Source organism: Ochotona princeps, chromosome 25 (genome assembly GCF_030435755.1).
Source record: "Ochotona princeps isolate mOchPri1 chromosome 25, mOchPri1.hap1, whole genome shotgun sequence".
Lineage (NCBI taxonomy): Eukaryota > Metazoa > Chordata > Mammalia > Lagomorpha > Ochotonidae > Ochotona > Ochotona princeps.
Genome location: NC_080856.1, coordinates 23,377,627 through 23,402,708, shown reverse-complemented (window position 1 = coordinate 23,402,708; position 25,082 = coordinate 23,377,627). Strand labels below are relative to the sequence as shown.

At 52.1% G+C, this 25,082-nt stretch overlaps 1 protein-coding gene across 1 annotated transcript in view; it reads right to left on the bottom strand.

The window, feature by feature from the left end:
- Window positions 1-25,082, bottom strand: part of SLC13A4 (solute carrier family 13 member 4) — a 35,185-nt gene extending 10,103 nt beyond the window's left edge. The window contains exons 1-9 of the mRNA XM_004594384.4: window positions 24,967-25,082; window positions 20,566-20,694; window positions 10,302-10,438; window positions 8,546-8,718; window positions 8,085-8,139; window positions 5,331-5,370; window positions 4,465-4,545; window positions 2,879-3,063; window positions 1,393-1,512 (exon numbers count right to left, since the gene is read on the bottom strand). Coding sequence (XP_004594441.2) covers window positions 1,393-1,512; window positions 2,879-3,063; window positions 4,465-4,545; window positions 5,331-5,370; window positions 8,085-8,139; window positions 8,546-8,718; window positions 10,302-10,438; window positions 20,566-20,694; window positions 24,967-25,065 — 1,019 coding nt within the window. The 5' untranslated portion in view covers window positions 25,066-25,082. The remainder of the gene's footprint in view (window positions 1-1,392; window positions 1,513-2,878; window positions 3,064-4,464; window positions 4,546-5,330; window positions 5,371-8,084; window positions 8,140-8,545; window positions 8,719-10,301; window positions 10,439-20,565; window positions 20,695-24,966) is intronic.

The following is a 25,082-nucleotide window of genomic DNA, read 5'->3' as shown; positions in this document are numbered from 1 at the left end:
TAATGGACTTAAGTCTTTTTAAATTTAGTTGAAGGGTAAAGTGCCAGAGAGAGGGAGACAGAGATCTTCCATCCACTGGTTCATTCTCCCAAATGCCCTAACAGCTACTGCTGGGTCAGGCCAAAGCCAAGGGCCCAGAACTACATCTGGATTTTCCATGTGGCTGCTAGAGGCTTGAGTACTTGAGGCACCATCTGCTGTCGTCCTGGGAGCATTAGCAGGCAGCTGGATCAGAAGCAGAGTAGCCAGGTCTCAAACTTGCATTTGCATAATGGGATGTAGGCATCCTCAACGGTGGCTTAACCCACTGCACCACAACAGCTGCTGCCTGCAAGTGCTGTTTCTATTTACTGGTCTTGTACATAGTAGCAGCATCAGTGTATGGTACTGTGACTGGGTGTGTTTGCCATACACAGATGGGTGTGTGTTTGTCTAAAGACAAGGCTTATCAGAGGGGAAGATGGGTGTTGGCTTAATATCAGTAATGCTGGGCTTGTAGAAGTATGCAGCCAACATTGGTTTGAGCCTCATTTCTGAGTAAAAATCATGTCACACAACATGTCTTCGCCAGTGGGATACGGAATTGCATGGACGACCAGCAAAGCAGCCTATGTAACTTCCTCTTCCGTGTTGGAAATGGTTCAGATTTCAGAGCAGGTGGTAATGATGAAAAGGTTTGCTAAACAGATTAATATTAGCACTGATATCGGAAAGGAAAAGCCGGCGTGCTGTCTTGAAGGGTCTCAGCATATTCCATAAAGGCTACTAGCACAGACCAGTCCTGCTTGGAGTCAGACTTCTTAGAGTAGCTGCACCTTGAGTGCTTGGAGAGACACGAAATGCTTTCCAGTTCAGAGTTTTCAGGAGTTGGCGAACTCTTCTACCAGGGTAGTTGAAATTAAGAGCATTCCGGGGGACCTTGACCTGTGATGCCGGCAGGTCCTGGCTGCTCTGCTTTTGATCCAGCTCCCTGCTAATGTGCTTGGGAAAGCAGTGGAAGATGGCGCAAGTACATGTAAGTACATGCAAGTACATTCATGTGGCAGATCTGGATGGAAATTCTAGGCTCCTGATTGTAGCCTGGTCCAGCCCCAGCTGTTGTAGCCATTTGGGGAATGGAAGACTTTCTCTCTGTCTCTCTCTCTCTCCCTCTCAGATAGTAAAATAAATAAAATTTAAAGGGACATTTTACTGTGGAGTTGAGAGTAAAGGGCAGGGGTCAGGAATGTTGAGTGTCCAGAAAACCTCTACCAGACTTTGGCTGACTCCACTGCACTCTCCCTGGGGCATGCCCTGCCCCCACCCTCATGCAACACTCTCCAGGGCTCATGTGTGACCTTCGGGTTCCCAGGAGAGCCTCTGGGGCTTTGCCGGCAGGGCCTTGGCACTCACTTGCAGCCCAGGAACAGCCAATGCATCCAGAACCAGCTGACCACCAGCATGATGAGGGCTATGGGGAAGCTGAAGAGGAACCAGGTGCCGAAGTTCACCACGTCCGCGGTGGGGTACTGGCTGCGGGGAGAAGCCGAAGCTGGTGGTCAGCAAGGGGAGGACTTCCACTGAACGTCCCCTTTGAAAAGGACGTACTTGCAGCCTAAGGAGAGGGTGGATGCCGCCAGTCTCAACTCCTTCTTGATCCTCTCCTTCTCTGCTTTGTGCTCTTGCTTCACCGTCATCCCATCTCCCTCCTCACTGTTCCCTCACCGCCCTCCTGCTCCTCAGCTCACTGGAATCTCACTTTCACTTGAACCCAATTCCTCCAGCCCAGGCCATGGGTAACCTCCAGGCCATCCAGTCTACCGGGGTCGTGGGCAACCTTCGTTTGCGTCATCCCATACGGTTACATGCTGTGGCCACTCTGTCATGAAACCCTCTCCTCCCTCGGGTGGCATGCTACCCGATGGTCTCTCTGCTGTCTGGTACGATCCCCTCCTCACTCTGCAGTCTGCTTTCCGTGTGTGTGTGCTTCGTCTGTGACCCCCCGCTCTGCACCGTTCAGTCCTCCACCCTTCCCCTGGCTCTAGGACGACTCCGCACAGCAGGTGCATATGAAACCCCATGCTTTGGATAAGCTACGTGCAATTCAGGCTGTGTCTCCAACGGTACGCAGCTTCCGTGCCAACTTTCCTCATCCCTCATCTTTTCCCTCTGTTGCTCCAGGCTGCTGAAGCCAGGAGCCAGGCGTGGGGAATGTGGTGGTGGTGGGGCTAAGCCTTGGCCTTCCCCTCCCCTAGGCCCTCTGTAGTTCTTTCCTTCCCTGCCTCTGAGGCTGCCAAGCTTGTCTCCTGGGCGACAGCAGCGCTGTCCCGGGTTGTCCTCTCGCTGCCCGCTTTCTGCTTTCTAATGCGCGTCCTATTTCTTCATCCAGAGTGAGCTTTCAAAAACTATAGATCTGATCACTCCACTGCCTGCTTAGAATCTTTAGAAGTTTCTCACAGCCTTTTGGATGAAGTCCAGCCTCCTTTGTGGGCCCTGCCGAGCTCTGTGCGACCTGCCCATCCCCTGCGCGGGCCTCCTTCCACGCGTCCTCTTTCTCGTTCATGCGTTCACTCCCTCACTTCCCAACTTCCCTGTCCTTGGCTGGAAACCCTCCTGTCATCTGGTTTACTCAGACTCTGTCATCTGGTGTACCCCAACCCCCCAATCCAGTTTCCACTCCATCGCTGCCTCTCTGGGGAAGATGTTTCCCTTCTCTGGCCAGGCTGAGTTTGCTCAGTGGAAACTGCCAGCAGTGGAAGCCTGCTTTTCTCTGGTCACACTGAACTGTAAATGACCTGATTCTTTTCTTTGAGGGGACAAAAGCCGTCCTGGCCTTGTTTGCTGCTAGAGCCCTAAGCACCTAGGTCCCTGCCTGACCCACGTTGAGTGGATGACTTACTTGTTGAAATGCTCCAGGAAGATGAGGCTGGTGGAGGTGCCGATGATGGTGGTCAGGCCTCCGATGGTCGCAGCGTAGGATATGCTCAGCGAAAGGCACTTGCACACCATTTGGTCATGCTGGGACCTGTACTTCCTGCTCCGTTCCTGGGTCCTGGCATTGGGGGCCCGGGCTGGGGACTTTCCCTGCTAAAGGAACATGGGTCAGAATCTGGAACCCAGCGTGGGCACACACAGCAGGAATGGCACAGGGGTGGGGGCGGTCCCGGGTGTGGTGGGAAGGTACTGAGCTCGGTGATCACAGAGACAGGGGCCACCCTCTGGCACTGAATCCACTTGGTTGTGCCGCCAGGCTGCAGCCTCCTCTGTGATTGGGGGCACCTTGAGTTTTCCTCTGCCTCACTGCTGGGAGGAGTAAAGGAAGCTGTATAGGCCAAGCACTCAGACCACTTCCTGGCGTTTTTTTTTCCCTCTGTGGTTATTCTATTTTATTTTTTGGTGATTGTTTTGTGCTCATTAATCCTGAAGGTATGGTTTGTTTCTGAACAATAGGCTGTGCTCCCCTTAGTGCAGATAACAGCTTTCAGGGGCCAAGCGAATGCTGCCTCCGCTCTCCCGCAGGGACCTAAGAAGCAAGTACCCCCAGGCTCCTTCAGGGCTGACCACCTTCACTGAGTCCCTGAGTCCCAGACAGGGACACCGAGGTCAGTAGGTGAAGTGTAGGAAAAGCAGCGGGGAAGACGCCACCTTGGGACATCTCTAAGGTGCCTAACCACCGCGCTCTTTTCCTGGGAAGGCCAAAGTAAGCTAGCCCCTTGTAGCCATCTCAGAGATCCCTGGATCGTCAGAACAAGAGCAGCCCCTATTACCTGGACCAGTGGTTTTCTATGAGCCCTCCATCCAGTGAAATTTTACCTTGAACTCTGCTATATCAAACACATGTGAAGCATTTGGTTGCTGTCTGCCTATGTCATAACTGGACATGAACCAGTGGCCAGTGATTTGGGCCCAGATGTTCCCTTTATTAACTCTTTGGTCTTAGGTTCATGATGACACTCTCTGCCTCACTAGAGCGCAAACTCACTACTACCTCGTTGAGTCAAAGTCACTCCTACCTCCCTGAGGTCAGACTAGACAGAACAGGCCTAGCACAGTGTTTGCAAGATGTTTTCAAGAAATGGGGATATTTGCTTATGATGACGTCAAACAACTGAGACCGTGGATGAATGCAAAAACTTGAAATCAGAAGCTGTTGGTGACAGGTGCCATGGTGTACAAGTGTTAGCATTCATTTGATGTCTGTGCTGTGCGATAATGGCAGACAATCAGCCTGTCATTGATGCCTACAGGGTTCCTGAAGCGCCTTTGGGGACTAGCTTGAGCCCCTCCATCCTGGACCAATTCTCTCTTTTAGGGTGGAAGACATTGATACTTGGGCAGTGGGGCATCTTGCTGAAGTCAGGTGAGCTGGACTCTCACAAGCCAGACATGGGGACGTGCATCAGATGACGCCAAGTGTCCTCCTGTCTTTGAAAGCACATGGCATTTTTCCCTAGAAACCAGGGCCTGAAGGTGCAGGTCTCTCACCTGGGTTGAGTGCTGCCTCCGGCTCTGGTGCTGGTTTGCTGTTTTGATGGTGGTGGTGAGTGTGGGCGCTCCGTTCACATTCTGTTGGAACAAATGTCATGTTGGGATGAGGAAGGAGGTTTGATGAGCCTCCTGCCCCTGGCTGTGGGGATCCGAGGCCAGAAGGGGGAGGACATGCCATGCAGGTGCCCAGTCCACCTGCCCCCATCTTTACAGAACTTCCTGTGTGGCCTGGCAGGAACCCCACTCCTAAACTGGCTTCTGAAACCTGACTGAGCGTGACTGTGCTTTGGCAAGAGCCTGACCTTCTTTTGCGGCTTCCTTAGCGAAAGTGGGCCCTTTCTGCTTGCTTATTTGGTTAACACTAAGAAACTGGGCGAAGGCAGTGGTGGTGGTGGCTGCATGCCCCCTAACAAAGCCCACAGCTTTAGTAGCCAGGGACATCTGTCACACAAAGCAGCTGTATGTGTGTGCGTAGAAGGGTGAATTCAAGCAGCTGTGTGCAGGCAGGCTTTGCTGTCCCTCATACACAGTTCCCTTTTAATAAGACTTCTGTGAATGGATTCCTCAGCCTAAGGAATCCTAAGATCAATTTCGGCTCTGGGAAACACGGTAGGCTGCATCTTGGGCTCCCGTGAAAGCCAACAGACCTCTATGTGGCTAGACGCAGTGCTTGGAATTAGGGCTTGCAGTGCCCCACGCTTTGCCAGGAAACCCGCTGTCCTTGCTGTGTTGAGTCTGCCGTGAGCGCTCCCTACCACTTACATCCATGGAGGCCATAGAACAAGCTACCCGCATGCCGGCCCCTGGGTCATCTTAAGGGACTTGCAAGCGACTCCGAAGCACAGAAAGCTCCAAGGCCTTACCTTGTGGTGCATCAGAGAAGTGAAGTCTACAGTGGACGAGCTGGAAGGAAGCAGAGACCGTGAGAACAGCAGCCCTGGGGCAGAGTTCAGGAGGTGGCAGGTGTCTCCCCGACTCTGGGTAGCTAGTTGGTGCTCAGGACTTCGACTCCCAGGACTCCACTTTTCTGGCATGCAAAGAGAACCTCTCTCCCCTTCCCTCCCTTCCCTTCTGTGATGCCGTAGGGATTTGTGGAGCCATGGACTTTACTCCTCCCGATGATACTAGTACTCCTACTGGTGGGCATGAGGTACTCATTAGATGCCCAACAGTAATTATGTAAGTTTTATTCTTTTTTCAGTGTGATGTCCTTTGCCTCTGATTTGCTCTATTGAGTTGTTTATTTGAAAGGAAGAGAGAGAGAGAGAGAGAGAGAGAGAGAACAGGATCTTCTGTCTGCTGGCTCATTCCTCAAACACATGAAGCAGCCAGGGCCTGGCCAGGATGATGCCAGGTCTCCCAGGACGGCAGGGATCCAAGTACCTGATCCATCACTCCCTGGTATCCAGGGCATGTGCCAGGGGGAGGCTGGAACTAAGAGTGGAGTCAGGACTCGAGCATAGGATGTGGACATCTCAGGCGGCCTGTGAGCTGCTGCAGTAAGCACCAGACACTAAATGTAGACGCTAACTCTCTCAACAGTGTTAACTCTTCCAACACAGCTGCACTGCAGGTGGAACCACCTCCACTCATACCCTTCCTCGGCACCAGCATCCAAGTGATGGGCAGATGGAAGCCCTCTCTGTGCTGATGGATAGCCTGTGCCCTGACCAAGAATGCCCAGGTTGACTCCAGAAGACCACTGTATAGAAAAAGAACCGAGTGGTGGTTATCTAAGGCAGCATGAGCAGGGAAGGCCTGGCTGTAGCCAGAAGAGGGTGAATAAGGATGAGAAGGTGGGAGAGTGTGTGGCAGGTGAAGAACAGTGATGGCACACGGAGTCCCTCCTGTAACCGTTGGCTGCCCCCTAACTGGAGAAAGAGAAGATGAGAACTCCATGTGCCCGTGGGTGCCTCTGGGTGGTCTCATCTGTGAGCACCATGGGTGCCCATGGCTCACCCATTGTGAAGGCAGAGGAGAGAGCAGCATGCGCACCCGTAGGACCCAGCATCCTGCAGGCATCACCCACTTCTAGGCCCTCCTGGAGGGATCAGAGGTGGTAAGGTTCCAAAGAAACTGTTCTTTGGAGAACGTACTGCGATGTGTCCTTGACTGCTTCCTAAAAGGGCCCAAGATGGAGGCAGGGCCCCAGGAGGGGCTGGTGATGGCGGGGTGCCATCCTCACAGCACAGCGGGACGCTCCAGCTTTGGCTTCAGAGCCGGGGGCACGTGGCTTTTATGTGGACAGGGAAAAGGCAAAAGCCAGGGTGGTGAGGTGCAGCCAGAGAGGCCGGAGTAAGGACAGCAGAGCTGCAGCAGCCTCTGTGCTGTGACCAACAGGCAGGGGTTCTGCCTGCTCTCCTTGGGGCTAGACCTGCTGGAAAACCCTCTACCCAAGAAGCAACTGGTAACAAAAGCACTTTGGGGAGTGAACCTTCAGGGCAAGTAGGAGACAGCCAAGTGGCCAGAGAAGGGTGGATTTCAGCCCCCGGGCCTGGAATGATGCAGAGGTCCCATCACTGGGACTCGAGGAAGCGCACCCTGCCTCTGTGTGAAAGCACCAGCCCATTCCCTTTGTGTCCCTGCGTCTTCCTGCAGCCTACGGCCTTGGCTCTAACACTGAAGAAGTCGGAGGCCACAGAGGGAGTGGAGGGCAGAGTGGGCGGGGACTGAAGAAGGCCAATGCTCTCCCCCACTTACTATCCCCTCTTTTCTTCTGCAGAGCTGGACTCAGGGTGGGAAGGAACTTTGGATGAAAGATTGAAGTCTTGCTACGTAGCTGGACTAGACTGCTGTGTTTCTGAAAACGAGATCACTGTAAGCTCCGAAAAGGAGCCTCGAGAGATGTGGGATTTGCCTGTGATGGGCTCAGAGGTGGCGGGGCGGTGGGGGTGGGGGAACGCCCTGGGACCATGTTTGACACAGGTGCAGGGAGCAAAAGCCAGGCAGGTAGCCAGCGGCACTGCTCTGTTCCATGACCGGTGCTCATTCCACTCAGTGTGAGTGCTCCAATTTAAAAGAGCAATGGTCTCCATTTCAAACCCAGCTTTTGAAGGTGCACTATTCATCATGGAGCACCTTGAAATTACATTTTGACACAGAATCGCCAAGGCAGCCAGCTGTTCATGGCTAGCTTTTCCCTGAATGTCAGGCTAATTCTCCCCTCCCTGCCCATCACTATCTCCCATCAGTTGGCCATGATCATCATCACCTCAGCATTCCTTTGCCCTGTAGAGCAAGACCAGATCCCGTAAGGCTGCATCTGCTATCTGGAAAATATTTTGTGATTCTCCAGAAGTTTCCAGTGACATCCACTCTATGTTTATTCCATTAATATATCGAACTTATCAGGCTCCTAGGAGGGACATCATTTTCGATGAAATCCTACCTACTGGGTAGTTGTCTGGACAGTCCTGTATGATAAGTCCTCAGCTACAACTGGTCTTTTACTTTCTTGCTCACCACTATGTTATCCTGTCAGGCCACCCTTGAACTCTTGGCAAGAGCTCCTGGGGAGGCTGGTGGTGTGGCAGGTTGGGGACTCGGGGTCCATCTCCTCCCCATCTCTGCAGACGGCCCTGAGTGGCTCTGCCTGGAAGGAAGGCAGTCATACTCACTCTTCATTGACAAAGATGAGTTCCAGGGAAGGCTGACTGCTTTTCACATCAAGACCTAGAGAAGCAGAGAAACCCAGGCGATGCTGCGTGGAGGCTGGAGCGCCACTGGGGGTAGGGCTCGGGTGGGGCTGGCGGGGTGGCGGGGGACAGTTCTCCTTTACTCCGCTCTGCATGTGCAGCGGGGCGCAAAGCCCCACCCTTGAGCACTGGGGGCAAGGAGCAGCCACGGAGTGGGGTGGGATGTGGGAGGTAAGGAGGGGAAGGAAGGGTTGGGTCCGGGGGTCTGGGAAGCCTCAGGGTAGCAGGGCTGGGGTGGGGAAGGGAGAGTAGGGAAGAGGAGAGAGGGAGTATAGATGAGGGGGCCATGGGCACCAAGTTGGGCACCATCCCAAGAGGGGGACCCAAGGCAGGAGTGGGGAGGTTGGAGGGACAAAGGGGAGATGAACTCCAGCAAACTGTACTGGTGGGCTCGGCCTCTTCGGTGCTGGAGTTGCCCGCCACGAGCTGCTCCTCCTCGGCACTGACCAGCTCCTGCAGCACGGCGTCCACGATGGGCATCACCATGGCGGTGGTGGACGTGTTGGACAGCCACATAGACAGCAGTGTGGTACAGCACATGAAACACAGCAGCAGCCTGAAAGGCAGCGGGGCACACTGCAGTGGGCAGGACGGCCGTCTACCCGGCACCCTGGCATCTCCTGCCAGCCCTGCAGAGCAGGCTGCAGTGGGCCGGAAGGACATCTACCTGGTGCCCAGCACAGCTAACCAGAGTGGGTCAGGTGGACGTCCAACCTGTGCCCAGTGCCCACAGACCTCCCAGAGCAACTTGGCACCTCCTGCCAGTCCAGTGGTGAGAGCTACAGAGCAGGGACTGACCTTTATACCGAAATCAAGCCTTATGTATACCTTCGAGGGTGCCATTTGTCATTGTATGGCTTGGCACAGAGTAAGCATTAAAATAGTACTTGCTGAATGACTGAATCGCACTTGAGAGGCCAGTGCCTTTAGCCAGAATAAAAGCCCTTACTGATGTGATGAATTCTCTTTGATGGTAAGGCCAGAGGTGGGTGTTCTAGTGGTCCTCCCTATCTGTGGAGATGAGTGGAGCTTGGGGATGATGTGTGTGTTGGGGGCATCAAGGAATCCCTTTCTGCCCTTGCAATCAGTAACCCTGAGTGTGGCCAAGTTACATAGTTACTGGTGACCAACAGAGAACAAGGTCAAGAGTCCACACTCCTGCCCGCCGCTCACCTCATTGTCAGCGTGCTGCAAGCGCAGCTCCCAAGGACGCAGGCACGAGCCCGTGCACCTTTCCGGCTGTGCCTCGGAGTCAGTGTTTGAAGGGCAGTACTAACACAGGTCATCTTCAAATTACTACTCACTGAGTTTGAAAATATTAAGCAGTGTGCGGCTGTACAGATAATGGGTCCTGCTCTTGGAACATGAAACACACAGGGACCAGCTGTGTTGAGTGTCTGAGATGAAGCGCCCCACTGCGCAATTGGGAGATTCGCCCTGAGGTGTTTCTGTTCACGGGACAGCCACTTGACTTTGCCACTCCTGCACACAGGGGCTGAGTGATGCAATGAATAGGGAACTGTAGAAGTATGTTCAGCAGGTAGTTGAAAGTCCCTGAAATTGGCACACAGGGGTTTTAAAGATCTAGAGTGCCAACATGATGTGAGACAGTGTCTTTGGGTGCTGAGGAGCCTGGATATAGGTAGACAAAGAGGACATGGGATCACATGGCAGCCGGCTGCTCCACTGGGCTAGTTGGAAGACAGAAACATGCTCTCCAAGGGGCATCCACACCTACAAGGGGTTCTGACAAAGCTCATGGAAAACGTGTAATATGAAAAAATTAATGCATGGCTGTCAGCAAGACTGTGCACCCAAATAAACTCATCATTTAATTCCATTCCCCCCCCCCAAACATCCTTGGAATCCCCTCATATGCTATGAGCTGTTCCCTTGCTTCGTAATTTGTCGGATCATGCTTTAGACTAGGATGGTAATGACATCTGGGTCATAGATTAAACTCTGATCCGTGCTCACTGGCCCACTCAACGTAGGCGATGACGGGACTCCATGGCAGTTGGTGGCACCCCAACCTCCTTAGCAGAAAAGCAGGCTGGGGTGGACATCCTACTGTGACCCAAGCCTCCCATGCCTGTGGCACACGGGGAACCCCCGTGGGGTGGTCTGAGTGCAACTTACATGCCCGGTTTGGCTCCGGCCATCAGGACCATGCGCAGAGCAATGCGCTTGTGCAAGTTCCACTTCTCCACCGCGGCCGCCACGCAGATGACGCCCACCAGCAGCAGTGTGGTGTTCTTGAAGTACTCCGCCGCCACCTGCGGGGCATGCCAGGGCAGCTCAGCCACCCTCCCCACCGCAGGGGCGTGCCCAGCAGGACCTGCGTCCACCACCCACCATCGAGGCTGGAACAGAGGAGCCGGCAGATGGACATGAGTGACACAGCCGGCCGTTATCGGAGGATGTGCAGTGAGTACTTGTTGGGGCACTCCCTGTGCTAAGAACTTCATGAAGAAAGTTTTACTTAATCCAGCCAGCAACTGCATTGGATAGACTTCTCCAGTCAGAGAAGACAGGGAGAATGCACAATGACAGGGGCAAGATAAGGGCTGAATCTAAAAGTCAAGAACTCAGTTCAAGGCTTTCAAATGGGTGGGAGGAACCCAATGACTCGAGCCATCCCTGCTGACGCCAGGGTCTACACCAGCAGGAGCTGGAGTGGGTTACTGGACACAGCTGTGCCGATGTGGGATATGGGCATCCCAGCTGGGAGGCTAAATGCTCCTCTCCTTTCTCACTTTTCTTAAAAAAAGATTTATTTATTTTTATTGGAAAGGGAGATTTACAGAGAGGAGGAGAGACAGAGAGGAAGATCTTCCATCCGCTGATTCACTCCCCAAGCAGCCGCAATGGCCAGAGCTGTGCCGATCTGAAGCCAGGAACCAGGAGCCTCTTCTGGGTCTCCCACGTGGGTGCAGGGTTCCAAAGCTTTGGGCTGACCTTGATTGCCTTCCCTGGCCACAAGCAGAGAGTTGGATGCGAAGCGGGGCTGCTAGGATTACAACCGGCACCCATATGGGATCCCAGCGCATGCAAGGCGAGAATTTTAGCCACCAGGCTATTGTGCTGGGCCCTCCTTCCTCACTTTTTAAAATATAAACTCTCTGAGTTCAAATCTAACATGGACATGATTTTAAAGAATAAACACGAATATTTTTAAATTGGTGTTTAAAAATTATCTAAATAACCATAAGCTTGTCTTTCAATTCTCATCTGCAATGCTTTTAGAAAAATTCAGAAAGTATGAACATTGTCTAAATAATCCTAGGCTTGTCTTTTCAATTCTCATTTTTATTGTTTTTAGAAAAATTCAGAAAAATATTTTCATTCGTATTAGAAAATTAGTATTGGGGCTGGCAAGGCGGCTTAACTAGTATTCTCTGAGTGTAAAGCCCGGCATTGCATCTGAGTGCTGGTTGTATTCCAGCTGCTCCACTTCTGATCCGCTCCCTGCCTGTGGCCCGGGAAAGCAGCGGGGGAATGGCCCGAAGCCTGGCATAAATCGAGAGGAAAAGATACAGGGAAGTGGGCCCAGCGGCGTGGCCTAGAGGCTAAAGTCCTCGCCTTGAAAGCCCCGGGATCCCACATGGGCGCCGGTTCTGATCCCGGCAGCTCCACTTCCCATCCAGCTCCCTGCTTGTGCCCTGGGAAGGCAGTTGAGGACAGGCCAATGCATTGGGACACTGCACCCGTGTGGGAGACCTGGAAGAAGTTCCAGGTTCCCGGCTTCGGATTGGCGCGCACCGGCCCGTTGCGGCTCACTTGGGGAGTGAATCATCGGACGGAGGATCTTCCTCTCTGTCTCTCCTCCTCTGTGTATATCTGGCTGTAATAAAATGAATAAATCTTTAAAAAAAAAGATACAGGGAAGTTCAGCTTCTAACCTTAAAATCCTCCTAACATGAGAAAACAAGAAAATTTTAACTGCTGAAAAAATTAACATTTACCAACAAAGCAAACCGAAATACTGCGAAATACATGGCATCTAGTCAACAATATCTACATAACCAAACTGGTGTTAGACTGACTCCCAAGGTAATCAAAAATGATGTAGTTATATTGGAAAGATGGAAGGAGAGGAAATGGGGCTGGTAAGAGAACAGTATCCCTGTCTGTTGTAGAAAGAAACCAGCTAGCAATGTCCGCAGGGACTCATTAAGAAGTAACACTGAGGGTCTGGCGTAGTAGCCTAGTGGCTAAAGTCCTCATCGTGAACGCATCGGGATCCCATATGGACGCTGGTTCTAATCCCGGCAGCTCCACTTGCCATCGAGCTCCCTGCTTGTAGCCTGGGAAAGCAGTCAAGAATGGCCCAAAGCTTTGGGACCCTGCACCCGCGTGGGAGACCCGGAAGAGACTCCTGGTTCCCGGCTTTGGATCGGCGTGCACCAGCCGCCAGGGCTCCTTCCCCAGGGGACTGACCGACAACACTCAGTTTTCTGCTACTGTGACACATGCCATGGTTGAGTACCAGCTTCTCTGCGGTGGCTTTTTAGGGAGACTCAGTGCCTACAGCACAGGGTGGCACTCCTTCCTCTGGATTCACCCACAAGGGAGGCAAATGGCACCGCGGGGCAGGTTGACCTTCTGCCCATCAGGCATTTTGCATTGCCTTTCTTCTTTAAGCTCCACAGCCGTCCTAGGAGGCCAGTGCTGCCTGCACTGTGAACTAACTCATGGCAAGGGAGGTGTTGTGGCATCAGGGAGTGACGGATTCCCAACAACATTACTTTAAAAAAAAAAAAAATAGACACAGAATTATCTAGTTTCTTTTTATCCACAATTTTTACTTTCTGAAGTTCAGTTACCTGCTGTCACCTATTGTCTAAACGTATTCAATGAAAAACTCCAGAAATAATTCATAATTTTTAAAGTTGTATACCATGATGAAATCTCATTTCATCCCCCTCTGTTCTGCCTGGGATATAAATGACCTCATGTGTCCAGCAGGTCCATGCTGTATACGCTACCCTCCTGGTAGTCACTGAGTACTCTTTTTCCACACTCAGATGGACTGTCATGGTATCGCAGTGCTTGTGTGCAAGTACTCCTGCTTTTACAAGGAAGTAAGCCAGAGTACAAAGTCATGTAAAGGAGGCACCAGGGCCTACAGCATGGAAGGTCAAGTCCATGCTGATTCCATTAGTAATGCTACAGGCTATTTAGGAAAAGCCATAGGATGAGTTTCTATAGTGTCTATATCTACATTTTCAGGCATCCCCTGGGGAATCTTGGAAACAGAACTACTGTATGCTATATTTCACATTTAAAAATATATTTGTGGCTATATTTCAGGGGTGCGGAAGGGTCCCCTGCCAAGAATCATTGGATTTATAACATGATTTGTCAGCTATAAGAAACCGTCAACTTAAAAATTAGGCTGTTACTGATTTGTTGAATTTTGAGTCTCGCCTGCGGTTGCTTCCGCAGGGCCAGACCAAATGATTTAGTGGGCCTCCTGTGGCCAGCAGGCTGGGTGTTCCCCACATCTGCAAGGCTCTTTCTAGAAGTGTGGGGCGTGGAGACCTTAACGTCACTCACTCCAGAAAGGGGAGACAGACACAGGCCTACAGCACCGAGGGCAGCAATGTTCGCCCACCCCCAAGAGGAAGGTGGTTTTATGGCCCCGCTTTTCAGGTTAGGAAATGGCCAACTGGGATTAGTAAGAAAGCTGTGTTTGAAATTCAGCCCTACCCTACTCTAAACCCTGTCTGTCTGTATTTGCACCCCATTTGCTCATGCTGGGGCCAAGAAGCCCATCCCCTCTCTGAGTCAGAGAGCTGCGGGGGTGGGGGGTGCCTCTGACTGCATCTGTCCTCCTGACGTGGTGCTTGGGGGCGTCACACAGATCTCTTAGGGATGCGGTCCGCTGGTGCCTGGCTGCTGGCTGGACCAAACCAAGATCTCTTTGCAAGTCGGTTGCAGGGGGCAGAGGTGCGTGTGTGTGTGTGTGTGTGTGTGTGTGTGTGTGTGTCCTTTCAGCGGCAGGAGGGTTGCAGTCCCTGTGGGAGACAAGTGATGGTCTTGGGCAGTAGAAGTATCTGTGGCTCTGTGGCTCCTCAGAACAATTGTGCAGTGAAACCCTGTAGATCCCAGGAGTGGAAGCCTGAGCCTGTTCCCTCTCAGCCCTGAGCGAGGTCCTGTGGGGGCTGGAGCCCCCCCCACAGCACGCCGCTCCAGTCCGAGTCTCAGCAGTGGAGCCAAAACCTGGCTCTCTGCCTCCCCCCCACCGCCCCCGGGGACAGGAATGCTGTTTCTGTGTGGGCTCAGACACCCTGCTGCTCACCTGATTTCAGAGGCTGGACAGAGGCTCCCACTGCCTGGGAAGGCTCCAGGGCCTGCTGTTGCGAGAGAGCAGGCCCAGGCGGCCAGCACACCCGGCCTCCGCTCCCAGCCCAAATCTCAGCCCTTTCATCTGTTTTCCACATTAAGTCTTCCAAGATTTGGTTGAAAGAAGAGGTTTTGTTACTTAGAATTCTTTAAGATCTCTGCCATAGAGCTGTCTGAAGGCGAATCCCAGAAGCCAGCCCACCCCTGTAGGTCCAGAGACATTGATTCCCATCCCCCACTCGGATGAACTGCCCAGCCCCAGGGAGAAGGCAAAGGCAGATCCTGGGCTTGGAGCCTGGGCAAGGGGACTGCTGAGCTCACAGCCAGGTTTGCAGGCTCCTGCTTCAGTCCAGGACACGGACTCAGCCCTGGGCTGCGTCTGGACTCCTGAGAGTGACGGGCAGCCTGGGCTCTGTCCCCAGCCCCGCGGCCTACAGGGAGGAGGGTCAGCTCCCTTAGTGAGCAAAGGCCAGAACAGCAGAGCAGGGAGTGCATTATGTCCTTGGTTTAAAACAAATAGAGCAAGGCGGAAGGGGGGCGGGGAGGGGGGAGCCAGGCAACCGGCCAGCCTCCTGCAGGTCAGGCAGGTCAGGAGCCTGCGGGGACAGCAGATGCAGGACATCAACTCCGGCTCATGTGGCTGCCCAGGCCGTTTGTTAACCCAGCGGGAGCTGCCCGTGTTCTTGCTTGTCCCGGCAGGAGCTAGAATCTGAATGAGGCTGGCCAGGAGACAGCTGTTGGAGTCCAGGGTGAGTGGGACGGTGTGGATGCAGGGGCGCGCATGCGCACATGCGTCAAGTGTTGCGATTACAACCATGAGTAGCTCCTGACTCTCGCCTCCTGAAGAGCCACCCTCAGGCCTCAGCCTTCAAAAAGGCTTCTCACTCAACCCCACCCCCCAACAGTGTGTCCTACAGACTGGAAATATTAGCAAACTTGATTGACCAAGGGATTGTGCGTGCCCAAGCCAGAAACACCTGATCAACATTTAGAAGGGGGCTTGGAGGATGACAGAATGACGGCAGTGAGAGTTACAGTGCAGCCAAGACAGAATCCCAAACGTAAAGCCCAACCTAAAATCCAGCACCACCCAAGCCCTGCGCACCTGCAGAGGCAAATAGCAGCTGCCTGCTCACAAGCAGATCCTCCAAGGGACCCTAGCGCCCAGTCCATTATCCAAGGCCTATAGTGCATCGGTGGTAATCCTGACCCAGTTATGAAGCCTGAACTCGGGACCAGGAATACCAGGGCTGCCTGGGACAAGCTGTTCCCTTAGACAGCGGGAAGCGCCCTTCATGCGCTGGCTTGACCCTCGGAGCCAGGGGGTCTTGAGAGCCATAGAAGCCGGTCACCACATGCCCTTTTAAAGCTCCCTCATGTCACTCACTCTCCAGGTTCTTGACATCCTGGCCGCCTATCTCTGGGTGAACTTCAGACTGCAAGACTTTGGAACTCAGGGTTTATTCTTTCAAAAACTGCCCGTGGTCTGTAGAGCCAAGTGGCTAAGAGCTTCTGCTTCAATTCGTAGATTCTTGGATTCAAGTCCTGGTTCCACTACTCCACTGGCTGTGTCGCCTTGAGTAGATCGCTTAACCTCTCAGAACATGAGTGTCCTACTCAGGAAAAATGAAGAATGACGGCCACCTGACAGAGGGTTCAATGGCACAGCGTGAGCCCATGACCTCCCGTGGTGCCTGGCATATGGTCAGCACTCAGAGCCACATTAGGCTGAGCTGACTCACGCTGAGCCTGTGCTTAGCCATCAGCCAAGAGTCTCTTACATGATCTACTCCTGTTTACCCTTATTCAGCTTCCCTGTGTCAGTTTCAGCCCATTGTCTCACCCTGTCACAACGATCCTGTCACCACGTATTAGCTAGCCATCCAACTGAGTCATGGCAAATCTGCCGGCTAGCCCTCGTCTTGGCATCTGAGCTCTCCCACCAGATGCCTGCAAGTAGCTCCACGTTCTTCTGGTTCGGCTCTTCAGCCAGCCAGCATGTTGTCCCACCATCGGATCACCTAGCCCACACTGGCTCCCTGAACGACAGTCTGTTTTTCTCTTGGAAATTGTGAAGGCGCCAAGGAAAAGGTTAATTTATACTCAAGGACTTCTGTTTCAAAGAGTGGGGAGATTACCAAGCTTTTTAAAGACTAATTAAAAAGTGGTCAGCATAAAGTCTGGGCACTTCACAGTGAAATTCTCATTTATCTAGGACATGTCTGCATGGGAGATTGTACAAGGCCTGTGCAAGGCCGGAAAAATGGCACTCTTGCACGTGCTGGTGTGGGAACATGGCCTGTGCTGGTGTGGGGGTATAGCCTGTGTGTGTAGCTGGTGTGGGGGCCAGTTGTGCTGGTGTGGGGCCCAGCTGTGCTGGTGTGAGGTTCAGGTATGCTGGTGTGGGGCCCAGCTGTGCTGGTGTGTGGGTGTAGCCTGTGCTGGTGTTGGGGACAGCTGTGTTGGTGTGGGGTTCAGCTGGTGGATGTGAGGCCAGCTGTGTTGGTGTGGGGTTCAGCTGTGCTGGTGTGGGGTTCAGCTGTGCTGGTGTGGGGTTCAGCTGTACTGGTGTGGGGGTGTAGCCTGTGCAGGTGTTGGGGACAGCTGTGCCAGTGTGGGGTTTAGCTGTGCTGGTGCTGGGGACAGTAGAGCTGACATAGGGGAGAGCAGAGCTGGTGTGGGGGCGCAGATGGTGGAAGAGGCATTTGCTCTGCAAAGTCAACTGGCTAGCAAGAGATTAGATGCTGTGTCCTCCACCTTGTGGGCACTGTCCTCGCACCGCAGCTAAGCAGGTCAGCTAAGCACACTATATTTGGACTAAGCTGCTCCCCGAGGCCCAACCACTAAACACGGTCAGTGTCCAAAGTCACCTCAGCAGATAGATGGATGACAAAACACACCTCCTTAGTCCCCACAGTGACAGCCATGTCTGGTCCCCGAGGGCAGTCTTCCTTTTCCTCTCACAATGTCATGTTAACCTCATAAGCCATTGCCTCCACAGACCCTTCCTGACTGTTGCCAGGCAACATCTTTCCTGTTCTGTGGGATGGGGCTGACAGAGCCACCCCTAGATTCCCGCTGCAGGCAGTCCTTGCAGAAATAGAGCCATCATGCCCTTCACGGCCAAGGCGTGCTGTTGGCGTGGGGGCTGCCCAGAGCGAAGCACAAATGTCAAGTCTCTTGAGGAATAGTTACTTCACCTTCAAATATCATTTAGGATTCAGTTATTTCCAAACTTCACTTTCATCTCCGCCCTCTACTTTCACTTCCTGTCACCCCTTCGGTTTCCTGATATTTAAAAAGGAACCTGAGGAACAAGTTTGTATACCTCTTCTGGGAAGAGCCATACTTAAGCTTGATTTTTCCTTTTAGGCATTGATAATGTGCTCATCATACTTATTTTCTTTCTTCGAAAGACAAGGGAGAAAATTGGAGTGACTGCTTGGTGATTCTGGGGTCCCAGAATCTTGGGGCTGTGCTCTCTCCAGGAATAACAGCACAGCGGAGGGTTTGTGAGGTTCTTTTCATTTTTTTGGAGTCTCTGAGGCTATTGCTTCTGAAGGAAGGAACCCAAGGCCCCAGATGAACAAAACTGGTCAGTTGGTTCCATTCAATAGAAAGACAAATACAGCAATTGGGTAACTGCCCATTTCTATGGACTTACAAAACAGCTGTAGAATCCATTATGGGGCCCGGCGGCGTGGCCTAGAGGCTAAAGTCCTCACCTTGAAAGCCCCGGGATCCCACATGGGCGCCAGTTCTAATCCCGGCAGCTCCACTTCCCATCCAGCTCCCTGCTTGTGGCCTGGGAAAGCAGTCGAGGACGGCCCAATGCATTGGGACACTGCACCCGTGTGGGAGACCCGGAAGAGGTTCCAGGTTCCCGGCTTCGGATCGGCGCAGCATCGGCCGTTGCGGCTCACTTGGGGAGTGAATCATCGGACGGAAGATCTTCCTCTCTGTCTCTCCTCCTCTGTGTATATCTGGCTGTAATAAAATGAATAAATCTTTAAAAAAAAAGAAAAAGAATCCATTGTGAAGGCATGCCATAGCCCCTCTTTATTCTCTTTCCCTCACACCAAGGAGGTGAAGAGACCCACAGTTCTTAGCATAACTCTATATTTACAACACCATGAGGCCACATAATGCTTTGTGAAATGTTTTCCTTATGCAATAGTAAGTAAGCATAATAGCATGGTTTTCATAGAAACCTTGAACTCTAACTAGGGGTTTGAATCCAGTTCTGTTATTTCCTACTTTCTGATTTGTGGCAAGTTCCTCATCTACAGCATGGTAATACCAAACTCACCTTGTAGAGCTTGTGGAAGTTGTCAAATGCTAAAGATAGTACCTGGACCCAGCATGGTGGCCTAGCAGCTAAAGTTCTCACCTTGAACATGCCAGGATCCCATCTGGGTGCCAGTTCTAATCCCGGCAGCTCCACTTCCCATCCAGCTCCCTTCTTGTGGCCTGGGAAAGCAGTTGAGGACAGACCAAGGCTTTGGGACCCTGCACCCACGTGGGAGACCTGGAGGAGGTTCCTGGCTACTGCCTTTGGATTGGCTCAGCTCTGGTCATTGCGGTCACTTGGGGAGTGAGTCATCAGATGGAAGATCTTCCTTTTTTTTTTTTTTTTAAGATTTATTTTATTTTTATTACAAAGTCAGATATACTGAGAGGAGGAGAGATAGAGAGGAAGTGGAGCTGCCGGGATTAGAACCAGCGGCCATATGGGATCAAGGCGAGGACCTTAGCCACTAGGCCACACTGCTGAGCCCTAAGATCTTCCTTTCTGTCTCTCCTCATTTCTGTATATCTGACTTTGCAATAAAAATAAATAAATATATATTTTCAAAAAGTAGCACCTTTGGACTGTGGCCTTCTTTTAGTTAGGCATTCAAATATCAGTTTCCTCTTTTCTGTCCAAGCCTCTGCTCTTCACTTCACTTCCACTTCTGCGTTTTAGTCTTCACAATCAGAAACACTCAACAGAGGCCAGGTGCCAGGATGGGACTGTCCACATGGAAGCAGGTGTTAATATAGGGGACCCTCGTCCATCCCGCTCCTGGATTCTGTCTCCTTCTCTTCTGTATCTGTGACAGGCCCAAATGTTCACTTCGACATTTGGCCACTACTTGGGCTTGATACTGACAACTTTTTTTTTTTTTTTTTTTTTTGTCTGAGCTTCTGAGATGTCATGGAATGTGAACCATGAGGACAGATGTTAGAGAGCAATCAAAGAAAGACTGTGCAGAAACTTGGAGCTGGGAAGAAGACAGAGATAGATAAAAGGGCTACTAGGACTCAGGAACCACTCTATCAACAAACGCATTCTGAGCATCTATACAGTGTGGGTTCAGATTCATTATGGGATTCCTTGCAACGGGAGGCCTGTCTCCAGCTTTTGTGTACTTACAGGCTAAGCAAACATACATAAGACTGAGGCACTGTGGCACAGGGGCAAGCCACTGCTTCGGGCACCAGCTTCCCACATCAGAGTACCAGACTGAGTCCCAGTTACTTCTGATCCAGCTTCCTGCTAGCATATGTTGGGAGGCCATGGATGATGGCTCAAGTCCTTGGGGCCCTGCCATCCGTGTGGAAGACCTGAATGGGTTTCCTGGCTCCTGTTTTCCTGGTTGTTGTGGCCATTTGGGGAGTGAACCAGCAGATGAACAATCTCTCTGTCTCTCCCTCTCTCTGTCACTCTGCCTTTCAAAGAAACAAATCTTTAAAAGAAGAGAGACTGAAAAAAAAAGACCATGAACAACCTAAGTACAGGTGCCAAGCACGTAGCGTAAGAAGTTTGAGACTGCAGGAGCATTTGCACATGTTTAATCAAGGAGAGCTCCCTGAAGGAGGCAGGTTCTGAGCTAGTTTGGAGGAGGTGAGAGTCATGGGATGACGAACAGGAACTCAGGGTCTGCACGGCGGGTATACGGTGGATGGAGAAGGCCCCTCCCCTCAGCTGTTCTGTGAACCTCCCGTCACCCAGAGCCCTCTGTCATTGGCCTGGGAGGGACCCCAGCGGGGTCTGGGGCCCACGTGGTCTAACCTCACTGGATCGGAGCACTCCGAAGAACGGGTAGAGGAAGGCAGGTACCAGGGCTGCAGCTCCAAGAGGCACTGCCTCGGATACCCAGTACACTGCGGTCACGATGAGCACGTAAGCGCACGCAGCTTCCTGGAAGGGAACCAAAGAAGAGGTCAAGTCCCAGGGACAGTAACCATCACAAAGAACCAAAGAAGCCTCAGCCTTCACAGAGACCCCGGGAGGTGCAAAGCTGAACTCGGCACTTGAGTGTGTTGGACATGTGTCTGGAGGGTGGCGTTATAGCTGCTCCACGTGGTTTACATCAACATGGAGTGAGGGAAGGCTGGACTGCGGGCACATCACAGATCTGCTGGTTTCTGAAACTGCACATGGTGGGGTCTGGTCAGCTGCAGCCTCTAGGCCCAAGGTCACGGACTATGAAGGTGGAGCTCAAAGCTTCAACTCCAACTGAGACACAACCTGGGAAGCTCATGGGATCATAGTAGTTCTTAGGGTAGTTGGAGGGTGGAGTCGGTGTGAGATCACCACACCCAAGTTCAGTATTTGTGTGTAAGCATAGAGCTGTAAGGACATTAGATGTATGTCCAGCCAGAGAAGTGGATCAGTAAGAAGTGACATTTATGCATAATCTGTGAAGTGGTTCTGTGCTGTGCTCTCAGAGCTACATGCATGTGTGCGTGCAAGCTATCCCAGGGATATCTGGGATATCTGGGATATCTAGGGCTATCCCAGGGATATCTGGGATCCAGACCTCTTCTCCAGCCACACCCCAACAGAATAGCCAGATCTCCTGTAAGGTTTATAGGTAGATCATGTACATCATAACCTTAACGCATTAGACTCTCGGAAGAATCTTAAGAATGGCTTTTCTGCTTTAAAAATGAATTAATTATGTTGAATCTAAATGCTTCAGACTGTTTGCAAAAACAACTCAGTTGTAATTTTTAATTAGATAAATGGTTAGACAAGAGCAAGACGATTTCCCCCACAGTTTTCTAGGCCAGGTTCTCACAGGTTGCAGTACCACCGGAGAACTGGTGGAGGCGCTGTAGGGAGTGTGGAGAATGGGCAGGAGAGGAGAGGAGCAAGAATGAGCTCCCAACTCGGTGTTCCTGTGAAGATGTATGGGACCTGCTGCTCCCTGGTGGTGGGGGCTGGCCTGGTCAGCGTAACATGTTTAGCGGTCCCTGGCCTGGCCCCCATGGTGCTGACCGCACATATATCCAGGCATTTCCAAAGGACCCTTTCAGGGAAGAAGGGGAGAGACAGATGCCCCAGGTCTGGGGCTCATTGACTATTCCGCGTGCCTGATAGCACAGACACTTCCTGCAGTATAGAGCTGGCACTTGGAGCCATCGGCCTGCAGGGGGTTGGGGGGCAGCTTGGACATTTATCAGCATTTCTCCCAGCCCGTACTGTTGACTGGTTGCACAACCTAGGAGAGCACAGAGTGAATACACATAGCATTCATAGCAAAAGCCAGCCCTCTGCTAAGGCAGAGGAAAGGACACCCTTGGGAGAAACCACTGTCCATGGGGCTTGGCTGACAGGAGCCCAGTGACTCAGAGCCATTGCAGAAGATGTACAGGATGACTCCGCTAACATAGTCCATCAGCTCTGACCTCCTCTGAGTCTGGCTGCCGATCAGGAAACCTGACAAATCTTGCTCTATTTATAGCCCCTCGCACTGAGAATAAGCTTGTCCTCAAATGCTTGCATGAAAGTTACAAAAGGTCAGAGTGGTCAGTGAGGGGCCACAGGAGTGATTAACCCTGCTTGGCTGGATAGGATCTTGCTCCCTCCTGGTATTCATGGATTATAGGGTTTGAGAAGTGGGAACTGGGCCCAAAGACTGTTGACTGGAGTTCCCACTGAGATTTCATCCGGGGCCAAAAGAGCAGAGAGAAGATAAAGCTTTGGGAAGCAGCTGATAAGACAACAGAATCAGTACTGGGGCGGTGGGTGCAAAACTGGCTCCTTTTGGAAGAGAATGACCCTTGGGGGAATACCCCCTCTGAGTAGAAGTCACACTGCCCCAAGGGGCTCAAAGCCCCCTCTGGAGCTTCCTTATCTCTGTGCTGGGAACCAGGGAGAAGGGCAGCACTTCACTCCAGTTGACCATAAAGTGCACAGGTTGTCTGTCCCTTGTGGGCATCTTATCTCCTCTCGAGAACTTTAGTTTTTCTTGCCCTGGACATTGCAGGGCTATACATTAAGGGGAATTTGGGTAAAGCTGAGATAAACCTTTCCCTGAACTGCTTAGGAACTGGAATAAGTTACTTGAGGAAGTTCCCAAGCTGTTTTCGTCTAGCACTAGGGAGAACTGGATAAACCACTGTCTTATCTGATTTCCCTTAGCACAGGAGAATGAATGAAAAGGCAGCTTTAGAGGTCTTGCCACCTGTTTCTTCGTTCATTTATGAAATCCACAAAGACTTCCTCTCACCCCCCTCAGTCTGCCCAAAATTGTATTTGGACAACCCAAAGTACTCTGTGACGCCCGAATGTGGCAGCCTGGTGACCTGGAACCCAGCCAAGTGTCAAGCAGGTGGCTCAGTCAGTGTCGTATGCACTGAATCGGACTTCTCCGCTGGCTAATAGTTTCCTTCATCTACCGGGGAGAATGTTCGGGAGCTCTCCAGCCTCCTTACAAATGCCACTGAACCACAAGTGTGTGGGGGTTTGGTGAGTATTCTGGCAAGGATTGAAGTGTTATCTGTTCTTTTTTGCTTCCCCTTTAGAAATAGAGCGTTCAAAAGTGATACGTTCCTATGTGGAATGTTTCCTGGTTTCCTGCGTTCAGATCGAGATCTACTCCTCCGTGTGACTAAGGAGGGGGCAGAGGCTTAAAAAAAATTTAGCCTGAGAGGGTTAAGTGCAACTTTATTCCACTGGGCATTCCTGAAGATGCTTTAGTCATGGGTACCCTGCTTTTTTCTTTCTTTTTTCTCTTCCTTTTTTACTATGGCAAACAAGACCAGCACTTCTGGCTTTAGGGGACCAATCAAGAAGCCAGGAAAGTGTATCCTGATCCTTCCTCAAATGTTGCTGTGATGGTGGCTGTGAGCAACCACCAACACTGCCCAGCTTCCCAGCCATTCTGCCCCACTCCAGCCCAGAGCAAGTGAACTCGCATAAGAACTTCCAAGATGAAGTATCAGAATCCATAGCTTTGCCGCAAGAGGCGCAGGATGGGCAAGAGGCGCAGGATGGGCAAGAGACATCCTCTGGGTTGGAATCTAGGCCGTGCCTCCTGCAGGCAGTGGGCAAGGACGCCAAGCTGACTTCGGGAGCAGCCAGGAGACTCCCGGGACAGCCACGGAAAGAGGGCAAGGTGCCTCTTGTCAGTCTTCCCTTAAATCAATCTGACATTGAATTCAGACGAAACAAAAGAAGGAAGGACAAAAACAATCAGGTGCGTTTGCACCAAGTGGAAAATGGAGGAAGAAAAATGTCGGAAGCCATCACTGCCTGTTCATTCTGGCCAGCTGTAATCAGCAGCTCCCTGGCACTTGGGGCTGTTTATTCTACTGAAGACTTAAGCCAGCTTGTTTTTGAGCAGAATATTCTAATCCCTTCTATTTCACTTTTTATTGTAATCTTGGTTACCAAGTTACTCGGGAGCCGAGTGGAAGTCGCTGTTTCCCTCCCACAAGCATGATTAGCCTGTCTTGGCTCATTTGTCCTAAAAATCTCCAAGGCAGTGCCAGCTGGGAGCAGAGGGAAAGCCACACAGGAGGAGGAGGAGGAGACCGAGAGAGGAGGGAGCAGGGCAGGCAGGCAACACCCCAGAGCAAGCCCAGGGTCCAGCCAGAACCTTGGCTTCATCTGCTCACACAGACATCATTTAAGATTGGCCCAGAGTCCTGCGTTGGGGGTCTGTGGCATCTTTCTCCTGGGGTCGTTATGTGTCTGTCCTTCCGGAGCACAGAGAAGCAAACACATGGGTAGGACCAGGAGGACAGCTCAGTTCCTAGTTCCTTCCTTCAAGTTCACGGGGAGCATTTGTGGTTCAGTGATCTGACCCATCAAGGGCCACGGACCCTCACAGCTCCACAGGTTCCCTCCTCCCCTGTAGCCTTCTGGGAGATCCACTGGAGGCTTTATTCCCAGTTGCCCTCGAGTACAGAGATGGTCGAAGGTTGATCCCGATCCCAGACAAACACAGGTTCCCCATGGGACCCTCACATGCTCTCCCGAGTGGGCTCCCCCAGCACTGTGTGCGGCCCCTGGCTTGGGAGGCATAAGGTCTGTGGATTCGGACAACGTATTGGAAGAAGGTTTTTCGCCTTCTTGGGAGGAACATCTCCATTTCCCTCAACCCACCAACCCGGTCTTGGGGTGCAGCTTACGCGGTCGCTTCCCGCCCACGCGCGCGTGCCAACCGGAGCATCTACTCACGCTACTGGGGTGCAGGACGGGCAGGGGCAGCAGCAGCAGTGGCACACAGACGACCAGCAGCAGGTTCCGGGCCCGGAGCAGGCTTTGCAGCCAGCCCATGGCGGCCTGGCTCCTCG